General features: G+C 47.6%; 1 protein-coding gene across 1 annotated transcript; it reads left to right on the top strand.

The window, feature by feature from the left end:
- The first annotated feature begins 1,404 nt into the window (after positions 1-1,404).
- Positions 1,405-6,897, top strand: LOC120845781. The gene has a single exon (XM_040217320.2). The coding sequence runs from the start codon at positions 1,673-1,675 to the stop codon at positions 5,981-5,983; it is 4,311 nt and encodes a 1,436-aa protein (XP_040073254.1). The 5' UTR covers positions 1,405-1,672; the 3' UTR covers positions 5,984-6,897.
- The last annotated feature ends 12,558 nt before the right edge of the window (positions 6,898-19,455 follow it).

The raw sequence follows: 19,455 nt of genomic DNA, 5'->3' as shown, positions 1-19,455 counted from the left end.
ACCCACACGGAACCGACTGCAGTTCGAACCCATCAACCTAAAACACCTTTTTGTACAGTACAGTATAGACCTTTCCAAAAAGAGCGCTCTGGCCGCCGCCATTTTGCGAATCGAGCGACCCCTATCAGCCAGAAATTTCTGGCACCCGCCTGAGCTGTGGAAACCCGGTCAGCGTGACTCCCCACCTGCATTTTGCATTCGGAGTTCGCCGGCTTTTCTTGGAAGTTTTTACTTTATTCGCCTGTTTAGGATGCTTACCCTTTGTATGTTATCTTCCACAGTGAGAACCAGGGAATACCAGGGCTCGTAGCCCGCTCGGCCTTCGCAGGAAGCGAACGAACGGAGCGAACGTCAAGCAGCCCGCGACGCAGGCAGTTCGACGTGCTTGGAGGATTATTTCCGTCGAGATAATCTCCAAAAAGCGTTCCAGGCTGTGTTCCGGGTCTTCGCAAAAAACTAGCTGATAAGGTCGGGTCCGGGGTGTGGCGACACAATAAGCACGTTCGTTCATTTGCTATGAAGCTGTGCAAAAAAAGGAGCTCTCTTCTACATGTTCCCCAAAACACGCAAGATTCCGTCCGATCGTCGTGAAGTGACTATCGTCGACACTGTATATTGGACATGCTGTGTTATTTGAGACCTTTCTCAAATCCTGTTCGGATAACGCGGCACCGAGGGGTACGTACAATATATTTTTTGTTCGATTGATGAGATTCATTGAATTTTATGTTGTGGGCGGGGAATATCCCTGCAGTACGGATATCCTGTGTGGTCAAATATTTTGACCTTTATAGATTGACACGGCTGAATTAACGGTGCCGTAAAACAATGAACGTAAAATGAAACAAACATTCAAGTTACATTTGTTCTGTCGCGCACGGACTCACCAAAACAGCTTTTATTTCTTTGTTTTTGTTCCCAAAAATAGAGAACTGCTTTCTTAAAGACCTCTATAAATTGTGCTCGCCACAGAACACAAGATAAAAAAGAAAACGCGGCAATTCAGCCTCCACCAGCGTCCGGAATTGCGCCCAACGCAGGCTGCCACAGCCTACTGACGAGGAACTCCACAGCTCAGCGCAGTCGGGCAACACTGACGTACACTCTCAAAACCAGGGACACGCGCTGTAAATCGCTTCGTTCGAGACTGCCGCTGGAAAGGTCTATACAACCGGACCAAGCACATGACAAAGGAGGCACCTCTGGCGAAAGCACACAAAACCTGTTCACTTCATACTCGCAGAAAAGCTTTCGCCCTATCACTAAGAAGCATAGACGCCTTGTTACGATGCGATGTTATCGCTTATCGCTGTCGCGGCCGCAGCAGAACTGCTGAGTCAGGGGGGCGTACCTCTGGTGCTTGCTGCCGATATAAGCGGCATCGCCGGCAAGCTTTGTGCTCTTTTGGTTCCGGCTGCCGAACAATAAACGCTGCCAAATAAACGTCGGTCTCCGGATTCGTCGATTCTCCCGGAGAAACGTAACAGCTGGTGGCAGCGGTGGGATGGATCGACGACGCCGGGTTCCATGGGTGCTGTCGGTGAGTGCCTGAGGCTTCCTTTCCGTTCACCGAGCAGCTTAAGTGTTTAAGGCAGTTAGTTCTGTGGTGTCGCCAAACGGTTGATACGGGCGCTGGGCAAAAGTAGCCAAACTTTTTTGGAAATTTCTGAACATGGATTTGATAAATCTCGCGGCGATTGTGAAGCCCGATTTAATGCTCTTAGCGGAAGAGCTGGGTGTTAAAGTGGTCAAGGCCATGAGAAAGCCCGAGATTATCAAGGCCATTGAAGATTGTGGCGCGGGCGCCGACGAAATTTCCGAGTGTTGGAGCGAGGTGCAGAAGAGACAAAGGGAAGCGGAACTTCACGCGGCTCAAGAAGGGCTTCGCGTTGCTCGAGAAAAACTTGAGCTAGAAATGCTTCAACGTAACTTTGACGCTGGTGAGGCCATTGTGGTGGATAACAGCTCGAAAAAGTTTGACATGCGAGCCCTTTTGCAACCTTTTCGCGTCGGCGGAGACATGGGTCTCTATTTAGTAAATTTCGAACGGGTTTGCGTTAAGATGGGTCTTGTAGAGTCGAGCTGGCCTCAAAGGCTCTTGAGTTTACTGCCAGCGGAGGTGGCCGACGTTTTGGCCCGACTAGATCCTACAGCAGCCGATGACTACGCGTCCGTAAAGTCATGCCTGCTTAGGAAGTTCAGGTTGTCGCCTGAAGCTTTTCGACAGAAATTTCGAGAGACAAGGAAAGGACCGGACGAAAGTTACGCGGAGTTCGCTTATAAGCTTAAAGGCTTTCTGGAAAGTTGGCTCCGTGGTGTCAACTCTTACGAGGATCGTGAAAAGGTGCTGGAGCAGATAGCACTAGAGCAGTTTCTCTCCTGTATTCCGACAGGTCTAAAGGAGTGGATTCAGGATAGACCGGAAGTAGAAACGGTGCAAAAAGCTGCAGATTACGCGGATGAGTACTGCTCTAGGCACGGGAAGAAAGTTGTTGAAGAAAACCGTAGCTCAAACCGTTTCTACGAACGATGCGGACCTCGCACGTTCGTGAAGAAAGGCGCCGAAAAGGGCAAAGAGAGTGAAGTACCGACAAAGGGAGTGTCTGATTCAGACGAAAACAAACGTAAAATGAAGGCGTTCGAGGAGCGTAAACCAATAGTGTGCTACAGGTGTAAACAGCCTGGTCATGTCGCTTCTGGTTGCCGCGTCCCTAAAGTTGCTCCCGTTAACTTGTGTCTGGGAGAAGCGGAGGACTTACTCAGGCCGTATCTGTACGACATGAAAGTAAATGGTAAATTCTGCAAAGGTTTACGAGATACCGGCGCCACGTATGATCTGGTACATTCTTCGCTAGTGGAGCAAGAACATTTTACAGGCGACTGTGTGTGGATCCGTCAGGCCTTGGAAAATCGGGCAGTTAGTCTGCCCGTCGCTAAGGTAAAACTAAACGGACCTTTCGGAGTAGTGGAAACGGAAGCAGCTGTTTCTGACGGAGTGCTTCCAAACTGTCCGTACATACTGTCAAACAGAACTGCAAGGCAATTGAGCGAGTCGGGTATACCGCTTGACATGAATCCTGTTCTAGTCGTCACGCGCTCAATGACAACTAGTGCAGTGCCGGAAACACTTCAGACGGAAGCGCGCGCGTCGACTGGTAAAACCAGCAGCGGGCCCGATAAAGAGCCGAACGAAGGAGCTGACATGACCACGCTGGTTTCGCCGGAGAGCAGCAATTTTCGTGCGCTAGCCGGTGTAGATAAGCTTACGCTTATCGCCGAACAGTCATCCGACCCGAGTCTTTCAAAGTGTCGTGATAGCGTGGGAAAAGATATCAAGCCGAACATCTCCTTCTTTATGAGCAACGGCATTCTTTACCGTAGTTTCAAGGACAAATCGGGGAACGAGGTAGATCAGATTGTCGTTCCATCCAAGTATAGAATTGCATTACTCGAGCTTGCTCACGGAGAAGGGTGGTCGGGACACCTAGGAATCACAAAGACCAAGTGCAGGCTTTTGGCAGAATATTATTGGCCGGGCTGCTTTAAGGAGGCTGAGCAATTCGTCCGTTCTTGCGACACCTGCCAAAGAACAGGACGACCAAACGAGCGCCGAAAGGCGCCTCTCACACTAGTGCCCATAATCACGGAACCTTTCAAAAGGCTAGTGATAGACGTCGTAGGACCCCTACCTACAACTAAGACGGGTTTTAGGTACCTTCTAACGATATTATGCCCAGCCAGCAAGTTCCCAGAAGCCGTTCCAATGAAAGAGCAGACATCGGTCGAAGTAGTAGATAACTTGCTCTCGGTCTTTTCTCGGATCGGGTTTCCTAGTGAAATTCAATGTGATCTGGGTAGTGTTTTTACCAGTGCTCTAACAACCAGCTTTTTCGAGAGGTGTGGCATCAAGATTGTTCACAGTTCTGTAAGCCACCCGCAAAGTAACAGCGTAGAGAGAGCGCACTCGGTAATGAAGCGCATTCTCAGGGCCCTTTGTCACGAACAGAAAAAAGAGTGGGACTTGGCATTGCCCGCTATGCTTTTCGCGTTGCGAACCGTTGCTCACGAGTCAACTGGTTTCACGCCAGCGGAACTGGTCTATGGACGCAATTTGCGTTCACCTTTGCGGTTGCTGCGCGAGGGCTGGGAGGGTGAAGCCGAGAACCCAACAGTGGTGGAGTATGTGCTTTCCTTACTAAACCGTCTCCACAAAACGCGTGAGCTAGTTGAGGCTAACCTGGGAAAAGCGCAGTCGCGAGGTAAAACCTACTATGACAAAAACAGCCGCCTCCGAACGTTTAAGGTGGGTGACAAAGTCCTACTTTTGAGGTCTTCTAAGGCTCATAAGTTGGAATTGCAATGGGAAGGACCAGCAACGGTCCAGCAGAGGCTATCAGAGACAAATTACGTGGTAAAACTGCCAGGTCGCAGAAAAGAGGTCCGCATATACCATTGCAACCTTATGAAGCCGTACGTGGAAAGGGTGCAAGTAGTCAGCATTGCACTAAACCAACCAGAGGAAGTTCCTACACGAATTCCTGAGCTGGGAAAAACCGACGGGATCCTGACAATCGCCGAAGTCGTAGAGGCCGCAGTCGATAAGACGCTCACCCAAAACCAGTTTTCGGATCTTACGGCATTAATTGGCAAATACCAAAAATTGTTTTCAACTATTCCCGGAAGAACGAGTCTAGTCGAACATGACATCGAAGTGAGGACTCGGTCAAATATTCAGTGTAAGGCCTATCGCTTTTCCCCCCGCCAAGAAAAGCTATTAAAGGAGTCCGTAGATCAAATGCTAGAGCTAGGGTTGATTGAGCGGTGCGAGAGCGACTTCGTGTCTCCTATGATTCTGGTAGAGACTCCAGGAAAAGAACCTCGTCCCTGTGTGGACTACCGAAAGTTAAACGCGGTAACGGTAACAAAAGTCTACCCAATCCCTAATATCGAAACTTGCCTTGAGAAAGTAAGCAAAGCCAAGTTCATCTCAACCATCGACCTCGTTAGAGGTTACTGGCAAGTGCCACTTACCGCGAACGCCAGTAACCTTGCCGCCTTCATGACCCCGTTTGGTGTTTTTAAGCCGCTTGTCCTGAGCTTTGGACTGAAAAACTCACCCTATGCGTTTTCGAGACTGATGAATCTGGTACTGGTCGGAACCGAGTCTTTTGCGTTACCGTACCTAGACGACGTCGCTATATTTTCGGACACGTGGAGAGAGCACGTTCAGCACCTAGAACAGGTGTTCTCGCGCCTGCAAGACGCAGGACTTACAGTCAAGGCGAAAAAGTGTAAGTTTGGCCGAGGCGAAGTATCGTATCTCGGACACGTAGTCGGTCAAGGAATGAGACGTCCACAAGAACTCAAGGTTCAGGCCATTAAAGAGTTTCCCTTGCCACAAACAAAAAAAGATTTGATGTCCTTTATCGGACTGGTGAATTACTACCACCAGTACATTCCCCAGTTCTCTGAAAAGGCGAGTCCCCTGACGGATGCGCTCAAGAAAACTGAGCCCACTAAGATCAAATGGGACGATCGCAAGATACATGCGTTTGAGGCTCTTAAGTTAGCCTTGGCGACTCAGCCCGTATTAGTCAGCCCTGACTACACAAGACCCTTCTTAGTGCAGTGCGACGCCAGCGAAAAAGGACTCGGCGTCGTTCTAAGCCAAGAAAATGAAGGGGAAGAGCACCCCGTTTTGTTTGCCAGCAGGAAGCTAACTTCAAGGGAGCAAGCCGACAGTACCATCGAAAAAGAATGCGCTTGTCTCGTATGGGCTGTAGAAAAGCTTCGCTGCTATCTCTATGGTTCGGAGTTTATTTTAATTACAGATCATAGACCGCTCACATGGCTTCAGCAGCTGTCCCCCAAAAACGGTCGCTTGTTACGCTGGAGCTTGACCCTCCAGGAATATTCGTTCTTGGTTCGACATAAAAAAGGAAAGCTTCATGCGAACGCAGATTGTCTGAGCCGAGCGCTCTAACCGGCGCACAGTGCGATTTTCTGTTTCTTTTGTCTCATCTGCACATTTGTAAATAGTTCCATTCAATTTCATTCATTAGCTGTCTATTCCCGAAAGATCGGGAACGATATTTTCAAAAAATTCTGGCTGCGCTTGGGGCATATTTTGTAAGCTATTTCTTTTGAATAATTCGTGCTCTCGGTGAGTGGAAAGGGTGTTTCGGGTGCCTCTGCAGTTTCTGTGGTGCTTGGTTGTTGTTGGCCCTTCTCATTCCCCTCAGAAGCACGACGGACCTCTGTTGCCATCCCGACGTCCTGGCACCGACGGCACGTGACAGCCGCTGCTACTCCTGGGCCGCTGGCGACTTTGGCTCATGGTCGCAAGGATCGCCATCACCGCTCCTTCCTGCTCCTCTCGGACCGCACAGTCGACGCTTCCGACCAGTCAAGGACACTGAAAACTGCAGTGACGGTGTTGGGCCGCGCGTCGACGCTTCCGGCCAGTTTCGCAGACGGTGTTGGGCCCTGCGTCTCCAGGACTTCCCGCCCTTCGGATCAGCGCAAGCTGAACCTGTATACGCTGTGAAGGTTTCTTCGAGCAACGACTGTGAAGTTCTGCGCAAGCAGCACTAGGATTACGCCGTTCGTTTGTCTGTCGAACATTCCCAAGGACGTGCTTGAAACCTGGAGAGTGGCGGGAAAATTGTTTTATGCGGTTTCGCCCTAAAAGGGGGAGGAGTTGTTACGATGCGATGTTATCGCTTATCGCTGTCGCGGCCGCAGCAGAACTGCTGAGTCAGGGGGGCGTACCTCTGGTGCTTGCTGCCGATATAAGCGGCATCGCCGGCAAGCTTTGTGCTCTTTTGGTTCCGGCTGCCGAACAATAAACGCTGCCAAATAAACGTCGGTCTCCGGATTCGTCGATTCTCCCGGAGAAACGTAACAGCCTGGCTTATGCAATTGCCGATCGACCTAATTTTTACTGTCTCTCTTACAACCCTTTTAACGTCATTTATCTCCTTGCATACTACCGTTGTACCGGACCACTCGGCTGAGCAGTTTCTGCATTCTTGTACATGTGTCGCAATTTCGGAATTAGTCGATTTTATCTTTACGTTTCTCTTGTGCTCTGTCAGACGATCGTTCAAGCATCTTGAGGTCTGCCCTATATACTTAAAACCGCACGTCATCGGTATGTCGTAAACAACGCCAGTCTCACAAGGCACAGACTTTTCCCTGTGGCCCTTTTGGCACCCTTTTTGCTCTCTTTGGAACGGAGTGAGGTTGCCCAACTTAAAGTCCGAGCTGAAAACTACATTAACGCCAAATTTTTTTGCACACGCTTTTATATTGTGTGACACGGTGTGAAAATACGGCATCACTGCGATCCTGTTTCTCGATTTTTCCTCCGCCTTTTCCTTTTCCCGGTTCATTAATGTCATTTGCCTCCCGATGAAATCTTCCTCGTAGCCTGCGTTCATCAATCGTTGCCACTGCCCCCTCACTGCCCTAGCCACGAAATGAACACATGACCTGTTCAAGGCATTGGTGAACAGCGATCTAACGACACTCGCCTTTACCGTCTTCGAGTGGCAGCTCTTCTTCGGGAGTACTGGTTTCGGGGCATCTTTTCCATACTCCCAGCATAGGGTTTCACCCACATGAAGTCCTAGATCCAAAAACTGTAACCTATTGTTCGTTGGTTTTTCCACTGTGAACCTCAGTTCAGGAGCTGATGACACTATTAGTGACTCTAGCTTCTCCGCAATTCCACTCTGAAAGGTGCATACCACAATGTCGTCGACATATCTCCTGACTATACAGCTACCCGACGGCATTTTTCCTAGTCCTTCTACAACTGCAGAATCAAGTGAGTTCAAATATATCTCCGCCAAAGCTGGTGCTACCGATGAGCCTATGCACACTCCATCTTTCTGCACAAATTTTTTCCCATCGTATTCTACCACCGTTGAACGGAGATACAAATCCAACACCGTCAGGAAACAGTCTACCGAAATGCCCGAACCTGACTGAAATTTTACGAGATTACGCTCCAGGGCCTCTTTTACACGCTTCAACAGTCTGCTCTTCTCCAACGAATAATAAAGGTCTTTTATGTCCATAGAAAATATCGAACACTTCCTGCCATGATGGACCTCCAGGATGTCAATTAATTCGTTTGAGTTTCTCAGCGAGAGCGAATCTTCAAGCCTTACATACTCTAATCCTTGTTGCAGGAATTTAGACACCACCTTCTGCCAAGTCCCGTTCTCATTTATCACTGTGCGGAAAGGAAGCTCAGGTTTATGGTCTTTTAGAAAAAACTTCAGGCTCAATGTTGAGTGTCTTGAGCTCAATACCCCTTTCGCCGTCCCTTCAAACTCCTCTCCCTTAAAAACCCCACAAATCTCTTTTCTCAACTTTCCAATATTTCCGGTCCATTCCACAAACAGGGAATCCAACGCCTCCTTTGCCTTCTTCCGGAAAACCGGCTTGGGTAAGACTGCAAACTTCCCAGTTTTGTCCGTCTGCAACATCTCTAGCGATTTACAATCTAGCTCGTTTTTTACCGCTTTTACCTCACTGAAGTTCCTTCTTTCCGTCGGGTAATCTCTGCCCATCACATTTTCCATCCGGCCAATTGCTTGATCAACAAAAGCTGCCTTCTCATCCTGAGTGACAACTTTTGCGACTGTCTGTATTGACGAGAACACGTCCATTCTCGACGGTTTTACATTTAAACAAAACTTTGGCCCTCTACTTAAAAATTCCTCAGTCTTCCGGGATACCGCTTCTCTACATGGATTTACAATGGACGCATGGGGCACATCAAGATAGCTGTTTTCATGGGAAACTCCCTGACACATCTGTCTAACAAGGTTTCTATCCACAAGTCTTCCATCCATTCTCCCGCACGCGCTTAATCTCTTAACACTGTCCAAAACATGCTTTCGCTTTACGCACCAAGTCCGGTTGAAGTGGGCCCTTTTGATGTCGTTCCAGTTCTGGAAGTCCCGATGTTGCCTGAAGTCCTTTCCCAGCAGCAAAAACCACAGTCTATCGCTTGCGTTGCGGACGTCCTGGATTCTCTGACTTGCACCGTCCCTGTAGGTCTTCAATATCTTCTTCTTGATGGACCAAGAACTCGCCGAAGCTGACAAATGCTTGAAAAGTTCCGGGTCAACGTACCTCTTCCGTAAGCATATGCCGAAAAACGCCACTTCAGCCTCCAGTTCCGCAAGGCGACGTCCCAACTTGTCCAGGACCGTGACAGCTTCCAGTAGTAGAGCGGTTGGTGGCGATGAAGGAATCGAAGATGCACAAGAAAAGGGAACTAAGCCTGCCTCAGGTACGATTAATGAAAAAAACAGTTAGGGCGCAGGCGAGCTGGTGTAAGTTTACCATTTTTTTAGACCACCTGAGACTGGGTGGAAGAAACACGACGAACGTCTCAAACACAGCTAACCACTTTATTCAGTTTTCCCTCCTTTTATACATCCTGATCCAAAAATCGTCACCATAAAAAAACACTCCAAACAAAGGCACCAAGGGGACACATCTTGACTTCGCAGCCACAACAATGCTAAAAAAAAAAAAAAAAAAAAAATAAAAAATAAAAACTTAACGAATTATTTTGAACTAACAAAAGCTACACACACATCAAAACGTCGGCCGAAGGTAACATTCTTTGACCTCGCAGCCACTCTTACAAAAGACAAAGAAAACGACCCACACGGAACCGACTGCAGTTCGAACCCATCAACCTAAAACACCTTTTTGTACAGTACAGTATACAACCGGACCAAGAACATGACAAAGGAGGCACCTCTGGCGAAAGCACACAAAACCTGTTCACTTCATACTCGCAGAAAAGCTTTCGCCCTATCACTAAGAAGCATAGACGCCTGGCTTATGCAATTGCCGATCGACCTAATTTTTACTGTCTCTCTTACAACCCTTTTAACGTCATTTATCTCCTTGCATACTACCGTTGTACCGGACCACTCGGCTGAGCAGTTTCTGCATTCTTGTACATGTGTCGCAATTTCGGAATTAGAGTCTGGTCGTCGGCCTTTAAGTCAGCCTCAACTTGGGCGCCTGGTGTCGCTGCTGTATAGATACGAAATTTCGCCTGTGCAGAACGGCTGCTGGCCTGGAGTCTTTAACGTGCACCGCGAAGTAGTGAACTAGTGATACACGACTGCACGTCGGCACGGTGTTCATCCCGATCGAAACGGGTAGGGCTGGGTTCTGAACCGAGGATTCTGTGGGTTCTGCAGCGCGATCTTTCGAGTCACGCGCTCCGCCGAGCTGCGGTGCGCAAACACACGTCTCGGTCGCCGATGTCGACCACAATACATCATCTCGATGTGATTTCATTCGACTCGGATCGTCTCAAATTTCAAATTTGTCATGAGGGAAAGTAACAAAAAAAATGCAAACGTTTAAGCGCGACCTGAAGCAACACATGGACGCTGAACAAGCTGGGAGAAGCACAAGTTCGCAGACAACCGTAAAAATAGATACCAACACCCACGTGCACAGACATACACAGATACTCGCAACAAAGATCCATGTACTAGGCATATATATATATATATATATATATATATATATATATATATATATATATATATACATATATATATAATTTTTAAGTTTTGATTTTGATATATGAAACCTCAACACCCAAAAAAAAAAGTATAAAGTAGAATAACAAGTACAAAAGAAACGAATGTATTGCTAGGGGAGGGACAATAAATATGGATTGGGAAACCCCCCTGTCTAGCAAACACTACAAAAACAAAAAAAAAAAAACAGAAAAAAAAAAACAGAAGAGTATTCCTTGTGCTTGCAAAACGGCGACCATCATGTATGCAAAGCCCGCGGACACCCCCCACCGCCCTTTTCCGGCGAAGTGTTCCCCCTACACGTGAATACGTTCGCCACGTAATCAGACCCATTCCCATAACCCTCCCCCCCCCCCCACCTTTTCCCTCTCCATCTCCCCCATCGTCGCTGTTGAAGAATAGAAAAATAAAATTGACATTCGCCATACAAAAGTTATATATACATATTGCGCTCGTAATAATAAAAGCAAAAAGAGTGAACGATCCAAACTCAACACCGATCGTAACGTGTCACCGAAACAAACCCCAAAAAACTAATACACGTTACAAAAGTAAGCGCAAGATGCAAAAGAAGAAAGCAGCCAAGCTGAAAGAATAAGGAATAACGAGGAGCAAAATGTTATCCAATTTGCATAGCGAATCAGCAACCCCTCACCCGCTTACACTCGTCCTTCCCCGCTTGCCGGTGTGAGGGGTGGGGAACAAGCCTGTTCTTCCCTGGCCTGTGGTACCCCGGACGCTACTCAGTTCCTAACCACAGAAAGGAATAGGCGTTATATATATATACATAGAGATGAAGGAATATATACACGTATAGACGTGTCGGAAGGGTCTCACCAAACCAATACATAAAAAAAAAAAAAGGACCGACGCATAATGTCACGCATAAAGATGGCGTTAAAATTAACGTGACTGCCGCGGCTGGATGGGGAGGAAGGAGGAGGTGGGGGGAGGAGAGGAGGTAACTGGATGGCAAAACGAACCGAAAGGGGAAAACGGAGTTATCGAAATTGATATGCAATTTTTCAAAAAGCGAAGGGGAAAAAGAACTAGAAGTCTTACCTATGTTCTAACTATATACTTTGTTCGAATTTTGTCCCCTCCGTGAAAAACAACAGCTGTTATTCCTGTTTTCCTTTTTCTATTCGTTTTTATGAACTGCATGGATAGGAGCTGCTCATGCGATTGAAGGCCTGCATCAGGTTCCTTCTTCTCTAAGACCTTCGCCTTCCTTTATCGTGATTTCCGGGAACGTGTCGGAGTTTATACCTATCCCTGCCTCTGTCTCATTGTCGTTTCCGCAGATATAACTTCGGTATTAACATCGGGCAGCTTTGGATGCATTACGGCTCTCGGTGTATTCCTGTGCGCGCGTGAAAATTTGGATTCCTTTCGATGTGAACGATTTGGAGCAGCTGCGCACGGGCATAGCCATAAGCGACCTTCAGTTTCTGTTTCCTCTTATTACGCTTACTTCACTTCATCGTGACCACAGCAGGGCGGGTTATTGCCACGGTTAGATTCCACCGTGTCCTTGTCCCCAGCATTGACCTTTGTGGAAGCTGGTCAACACCCGCTTCATTGACTCGCATCGGGGTAAGACGAGAGAAGGTCAGGAATGGCGGCTGTAATCTGGCGCGTGCGCAAAGCGTCCATATCATATGAAAAGGGTACACATCCCGAAGAACCCCGCGACACTGACGCGCCCCACAACAGAATACTGCGAAAATTAATTTGGGCACAACAGACTAATATGCAACTTAATAATGATAAACCCCAATAATAGAAATATTACGTATGATTCATCTGAACCAAGGCAGAATATGCCCTTTATTCCAAACCTCGATACCTTAGTTTGTATTGCGTCCTACATGGACGACTGCTGCAATATATTGAATTCCTTCACACCATAGCAAAGAAGCACCCTAATACACTCCCCAACATTGTATTACGTTCGAAGTCATAGCACGAATCTAAATGAAAATGTTATTGCTCTCGTAAAGAAACGTTTTGTACCACAGAAAACAACAAAAACAACAAAAAATATGTGCCGTTTGTGTGGGTCCCACATTCTGTTTATGACGAATTAAGTAACGTGTACGGGATTCGGGTTTCTTCCACGTTTTCTGCGCGTATAGTCATACGTTATTCATGTTTGCGTAAATGCACGCTGCGTAACGCAGTCAACGTTACCATACAATCCACAATTTTGTTTTTCATAATTGAACGTCTACTATCCAAACTCCTAGTCTGAAGAAAAGTACTCCGCCAGGGTACAAACCTAAGGAGAAAAGTATGATAATCACTAACTCCCCTAACTGCCTAAAAATTAAAAAAAAACGAGAACGCGGCGTGGGTTGCAGTGAGGTTCCTTTCACCGCAAAAATGAACTCTTCGTCGCCGGACGCTCATTCTCAACGCAATTGTAGCTATAACGATTCCAACCATGTGCCACGTAGTTTAAGAAAGTATCGCTTCCTAAAAAAAAAAAAATAATATGCGATTTTATAAAAATTAATTAACGTGAAAATGGGGTTGCCCGTTTTTGCCCGTTTTTGTTGACTGGCGCCATTGAGCTCCATGCATTCGAAAGTTACGTCGGCCGCCATTTCCCCGTGGAAGCTTCTAGAAAATCGGTTTCAACTTTTATAAAATAACGCTTAGTTCTGACACTTTGGCTGAGTCAGCGCTCGGCGTGAACTCTGCTCCAGTCAGACGCTTCGCGCAGGAAGCGACGCTTAAAATATGGCTGCGGCCAGTGTTGCTTGAGGGACTTTCCAAAAGGGTCTATTCTCTGTACACACGTGTGTGTTTTTCAATTAAATGTCTGATTAAGAAAAAAAAAAAAAAGTACGAACCCCACTCATAATAGCATTACCAGATAAAAAAAAAAAAAAAATAACGCCATTACACGCTCAAATTACTATCCCTATTTTTCCCGCAGCTGGTGTGGGGGGGGGGGGGGGGGGGGGGGCGACTGACGGGATCTGGGGAAGCCCTGGCACGTGCACGCTCGCCGCAGATGACGAGACTTTTGATGGCTCGGATTACATAAAACGAGATTAACGCCTTAATAAAGAAGGAAATCACACGGAGAGTTATACTGCCATTGAAATCCGAGCACCTACTTGCGTTGCCTAGTACAAATTACAACGCAAGCTTACTTGGAAAAAGAAGGAGGGTTCGTGTGATCCCTTTGGACACAAGGATCCGATCTCCTTTGCGACACTAAAGTGACTCTTACACTGTTACCGAAAACTTGCGAAACGCATGGCGTACCGAGCACCGAGCATCTCGTTATGTCTCCGCAGCCAATCCGATTGCGGCATTAGCCAATAATGCCGCAATCCCAGGGGTGGGGATTGAGCCCAGGATCCCTGGGTTCTGCAGCGCGAGCTTTCGCTTCACGTGCTCCGAGCTGGTGTGCGCCAGCCCACTCGGTCACTTTTTCCCTCATGCCCCTCCATTGTTAAAGAAAAAATATATTATTGTCCTTGTTTCCAAGAACAATTATGTGGATGGCATGGGGCGTACACTCATGTAACAACGTTGTAACATAGCCTCCTTCCTAACGGATGGGGAAAAAATCAACACCGTAAAAGGGAGAGGATGAGCAAACAACAAACGCTAATAATCTTGTATATGAGCGCCATAGCACGGCAGCGGTCACTTTCCGAACCACAATTTGAACCGCCTTTCACGAATGGAGAATGGCGTTTCACAGAACGGGGCCGGTGCCACGGCTTGGCGCTAAAATCGTAGATTCTCGTTAGTGCCTAGATTCAAGAGCGTTTCTAACTGGTCGATCGGAGTCACGTGGTCTATCGGCCGCCGCGTTTCTAGTACAAGCTGCGAGGAGGACGCGAACGCGTCAACCGTCTGCTAGCGTCTCCGAGCGCGTAGCTCAGCTCCACCGTCTGCTATGCGGAGAGCAAGTCGTCTGCTTCGTGCGCAGGAGTTACGGTGACGTCAGAACGATGGCGTACTCTGATTGGTTGTGATTGAAAGGATAGCGGGTAGACCTCAACGCTATGATGCCTTAATGTCTTCCCACACTTTTTTTTTTTGTTGTTATTTGAATTAGCCAATAAGAGCTCGGTGTTTTCACATCTTCGCAAGCCCCGTGCAAGGAGCAGACGAACTTGCCCTCCCCATTCTCGCCTCGTTGTGCGGCCATGCTCACATGCACACTAATAACCGATCTGCGCCCGAGGTGTCCGCCATCAAATTGCAGACGCTCTCCATGTTGTGAGTTGCTCACACTCCTAAATATTAGAGAGTTTTAGTAATACGTATAGGAGCAAACGCAGACCCCATACGTTAACGTTAACGTTGCGTCCTCCACACTGCGCATGCGCCATACGTACGTACTGCGGCGAGCCTTGCGTACGTACGCTCGCTATCGATTTTTGCGAACGTACGTAGCGGTCCCCTACGTGCCATCTCGTTGCTCTCGTCGCGCACGGGAGAGCGCGAGACTAGTCCCCAGTTTGAAAAATGGCGGCGGTGAGGCAAACCAGCGGAAGTGCTACGCGCATTGTACGGGTTCGCTTTACCATTGAAGATGACATAAACCTCCTCAAAGAAGTCAACGCGACGAACCCTTTCGAGCACCCATAAAGATGGGTGTCGATAGCCAAGAACGTTGGCGACGCCGTCGAACCCAAAAAGGTGTTTACCGTGCGGTCGGTATCAAAAAAAAAAAAAAAGACAAAACACGTACACAGCAGGCAAACGGAAACACGCACTTCCGTAATAAAGCGAGGAGAATCGGGGCTTTGGTTTGGCTTGACCGAATACCCGCCTTGGATTGTTTGAAGCAGTTTACAGGAGCACATCTAGATGGCGCTACAAGTCTTTACGTATGCGTTCTTCTTCCCCTGTACTAAAAGTGCGTATTCGACGCGCTCCGTAACGTTCCGTCGACGCAACGTTAACGCTAACGTAGGGGGTTTGCGTTTGCCCCTATACGTATTACTAAAACTCTCTATTAGCTTTCCAATTCCCCTCTGTCGTTTGCTCCTCTTCACTTTTTTACGGAAAAAAGACAATTGTTTTCGGGATTACATACTAGGTTTTCTCCGAATTAGGTATGATATATGGTGGCGAGTGCTTGCCGCGACCACTGTGCTTAGCGGCGACGGATTCGGTTATTACAAAAGTAAAGGCCGCACACTGTTAAGAACCAGGGAAGGGGGGGGGGGGGGGTTATATACATACACACTGACACGTAAAACCGCCTGCAGCCTAAAAAAAAAAAAGAAAAAACAGCTTTCGATAATAGCAACGTCTTCACCGTACGAGCGGGCAAATATTAGTCAGCTACAGGCCGAGAGAAATCACAGAAGCTGTAATTTGTCACGCGCCTATAAAACGCCCCTGTAGCGAACGCCCAGCGTGGAAGTATATGTGCACGTCGGGGCGGTGGCCTGGCGATTGCGTGGGGCACCCCTGCGCCTTCTCCAGCCACTCTTCCCTAACTCAATTTAGGGAATGGCTTCATGGTAGCGAGTCATCCACTCCGTCCAATAATTTTCATGATGGATGTCGGTACAAGGCGCCGACGCCTGACTGCATCGCCACCTGGCGGACGGATCGGATTTCGTATCAACGTTATCGCCACCTAGGGCCGTGCCTTTTGCTTTGCGGTCCTTCTTTGTTTGATTTAGATGAGCCTAATTAAGGGTGGGACTACGTGTCACAACGAACCACTCCCTTTGACTTGCGGGTGGTTTTGGATAGATATATTTTTTTTTTTTAAATTTGATTTTTGTGTTGTCTTTGTTATTTGTTTTGGAGGGAACAAGAGGTGGAGAATTGGGTTTCCGTTCTACAGATATTTTCTGGGACGATCTGATGAAAATGCGTGAACTACACGTACGTAGTGATGTGGCCTGTGTTTGGTGACTGGCAACCTTTTTCTTTTGACAATAGGTATACCGATTTCGTGTTTCCGAGTGAACACGATTGAACACGAATACTACGTGAGCGTACAGCTGTTACTCTTCTTGGATTGGTGCTTCGCTGACTGAACATGGTATCTAGTCGAACGCTGACGCTCTGTTCGGCTACGTCAGGAGTGCGCTGCGTCAGAAACGCAGCCAAATAATTAATGTCATCACCTTGAGTTTAGCAATTTTCAACTTAGCCGCTCGGAGCGCGACGGTTGAATCTCGTTCCCAGTAGCAACCACTCTTTCGTAACCCATCAGGGCTCATAGCTGAAGCTAAGGCAACAAATCAAGCTGCTGATATACAGTTGAAAGATGAACACCCGAACTGGAGGGACACATAGCTGACTGTGGGTGGTTATTTAGCTGCCACACTGTTGGGATCTCTAGCTAAGGCTAAATTGATATTTTGATTATATCCCGTGTTACGCCTTCTGAATGCCTTCCTAGAACAACAGTCGAAGCCTTCAGCTACTTGTACGAGAGTATCGAAATTCCATCCAACATAGCAGGATGCTCGGGAAAGCAACGGTACATACACCAACTGGACAAGCTCGGCATGTCCTAGTCTGCATTTTTAAATATTTAGCCTAATTTGAAATAGTAACTAACTAGTTCATCGACTGATCCCTCCCCTTTAATGTGATATTGTTCGCACGCGTAAAAGTAAAAAAAAAAAGAACAATAAAAGTAAGAGTTTATGGTGACGTCGATATCACGTGACGTACCGCGTGGTTTTCCCTAATTTCAAAATCCGCACGGTCGCTTTGCGCAGGGGGAGATACAAGCACGTCTTCCAGCAAAGCGGTAAAGGCGAACCACTGGACAAACTGCCAAATAAATAAAGCGGGAAAAGATGGGGTTCGTTCACTTCATTTCCTCCATTTCGCCGGCCGCAATGAACAAAATGAAGGAAAGAAAAAGGGGTTATGGTAGAGAGACCATAACCTCCTACTCTCTCCCTCTCATTCGAAGCCACCACATCAAAAACCAGGGGTCTTTCTCGCGCTGGCCAAACTCGCCCATAAATCCTCATTCCCTAAACGAGGGGGAGAGAGAAGGAGAGTGAAAGAGAACGCGACGAGTCTCATGGCCCACATTTTTATTAATGGCGTCAGTTAACGAGCTCTACTGCTGCGCCCCGACCCGCCGAATCGTATCGGACAACTGCCCGCTGTCCCCCGCCGCCGCCGCCGCCGCCGATGGCCGGACGAACCGGACGGACACCAAAACTGTCCTCGCAACGTTTTTCTTTTTTTCTTTTTCATTTCCACTCCCTTAACTTTCTTTCCCCATCCTCGACACTCTTATTCCGTTCCTTCCTTATCCCTCTTTACTAGATTTCCCTTTTCCCCTTATCAGCCCTGCTCTTGTTCCCTTCCTTCCCTATCCCTCCCTACTCTCCTTCCTTCACTTCCCTACTCTATACATAGTAAAGTCCCGTCAATATAGACACCTCCGTTTTCGCCAAAAAGTCGTCCATAATCGGAGTAGTTCATATTAACGCGACAAAAAATGCTTGTGTTTATTCAGCTCGTCCCTGTCCCCTGCTTTCCTTATTACTTCATACTCCTTCCCTTTCTTCCCTACCCTTCCAGCTCTCCTTCATCTGCTTCCCTATTCCTTCATACTCCCTATCTCTCTCTCTCCTTCCCTTCCCTATTCTTTCTATAGCCTACTTTTACTTCTATATCTCTCTACTCTCCGTTCTTGTCTTTCCTATTCCTCCATATTCTCCTTCCTCCCCTTGTCTATTTCTTCATAGTCCCTTACTTCCCTACGCCTCATTACTCTCCTTTTCTTCCTTTCTTGTCTCTCCCTACTCTTTTTCTCTTCCTTACCTGCCTTCCCTACTCTCCTTCCCCTTCCTTCCTTAATCCTCCTTACTTCAGTTTCCTTCTTTCCGTTTCTTTTCTGCTATCCTTCTCTTTACTATTCCCTCTATTTTCATTCTCTGCTATCCTTCACCTCCTTCCCTATTCCTCCCTACTCCAACCCCATTCCCTTACCTTCGCTATTCTTTTCTACTCTCCTTCCCTTCCCTCGCTATTCTCTCCTACTATCCTTCCCTTCCTTTCCTCTTGTTTCTCTCTGATATTCTTTTCCCTTGCACACTTTCCCTACTCTCCTTCCTTCTCTTCCCTATTTTTTTCTTACGTCCTTTCCCCTTCCTTCTTTTCCCCTTTCCCCCCGAAATCCCCTACATACGCGGCGGACCATTCCACGACTTTTCGGGCCGTCACCGCCGCCGTTATATTTTAGTTACGGCCCATTAATAAAGTCGTTCTTTTCCCCCCCGCGAGGACGGCGCCCGCGGTAAGAGCCGACAGCGGTCATTCCCCGCTGCGCGAGCCTCCATCTACCCGTCGCGGAAACTAGACGGCGAAAATGGGGGAGAGCCGAAATTGGGAGATAACTCCGTCTCATTGTCCGACCGGGTTTTTGCGGCGTAGATTACCGACAACAAATAAATCAAGGGTTGCTTCCCTTTTTTTGTTTTGTTTTTGTTCCTCGAAGACACTGGAAAGCCGTGGTTGTGGCTGGTTACCCTCATTTCATGTTTCGGGTGTTTAATTCGTGGTGGCGTTCAGAAAGAAGCGACTATAGACCAGTTGTTTCATGGGAACCGCCATGTCCGCCATGTTCGTTTATGCTGACGCCATGACACAGTAGAGAGGCTGCGCTTTTTGCAAGAGTGAGTTTTCTTTGAAACCTTCGCACATATCGTAGAGCAAGAACTTCAGAAATGCAGCCACAAAGCTCCAAGAACAACATCGATGCCAAAAGTGCGGTAAAAACCAAAATAAAAATCTTGTTTTATGAGCAGCCACTTTCTTTAAAAGAGCGTTCGTTTGAGATTATTTTTTCCCCAATTTATTGCTGGGGGCTATAGGTTTCGAGCACTGGTCTACA

This window comes from Ixodes scapularis, unplaced genomic scaffold, assembly GCF_016920785.2.
Source record: "Ixodes scapularis isolate PalLabHiFi unplaced genomic scaffold, ASM1692078v2 PGA_scaffold4__175_contigs__length_147842914, whole genome shotgun sequence".
Classification (NCBI taxonomy): Eukaryota; Metazoa; Arthropoda; class Arachnida; order Ixodida; family Ixodidae; genus Ixodes; species Ixodes scapularis.
This window is presented reverse-complemented; position numbering and strand designations above follow the sequence as displayed.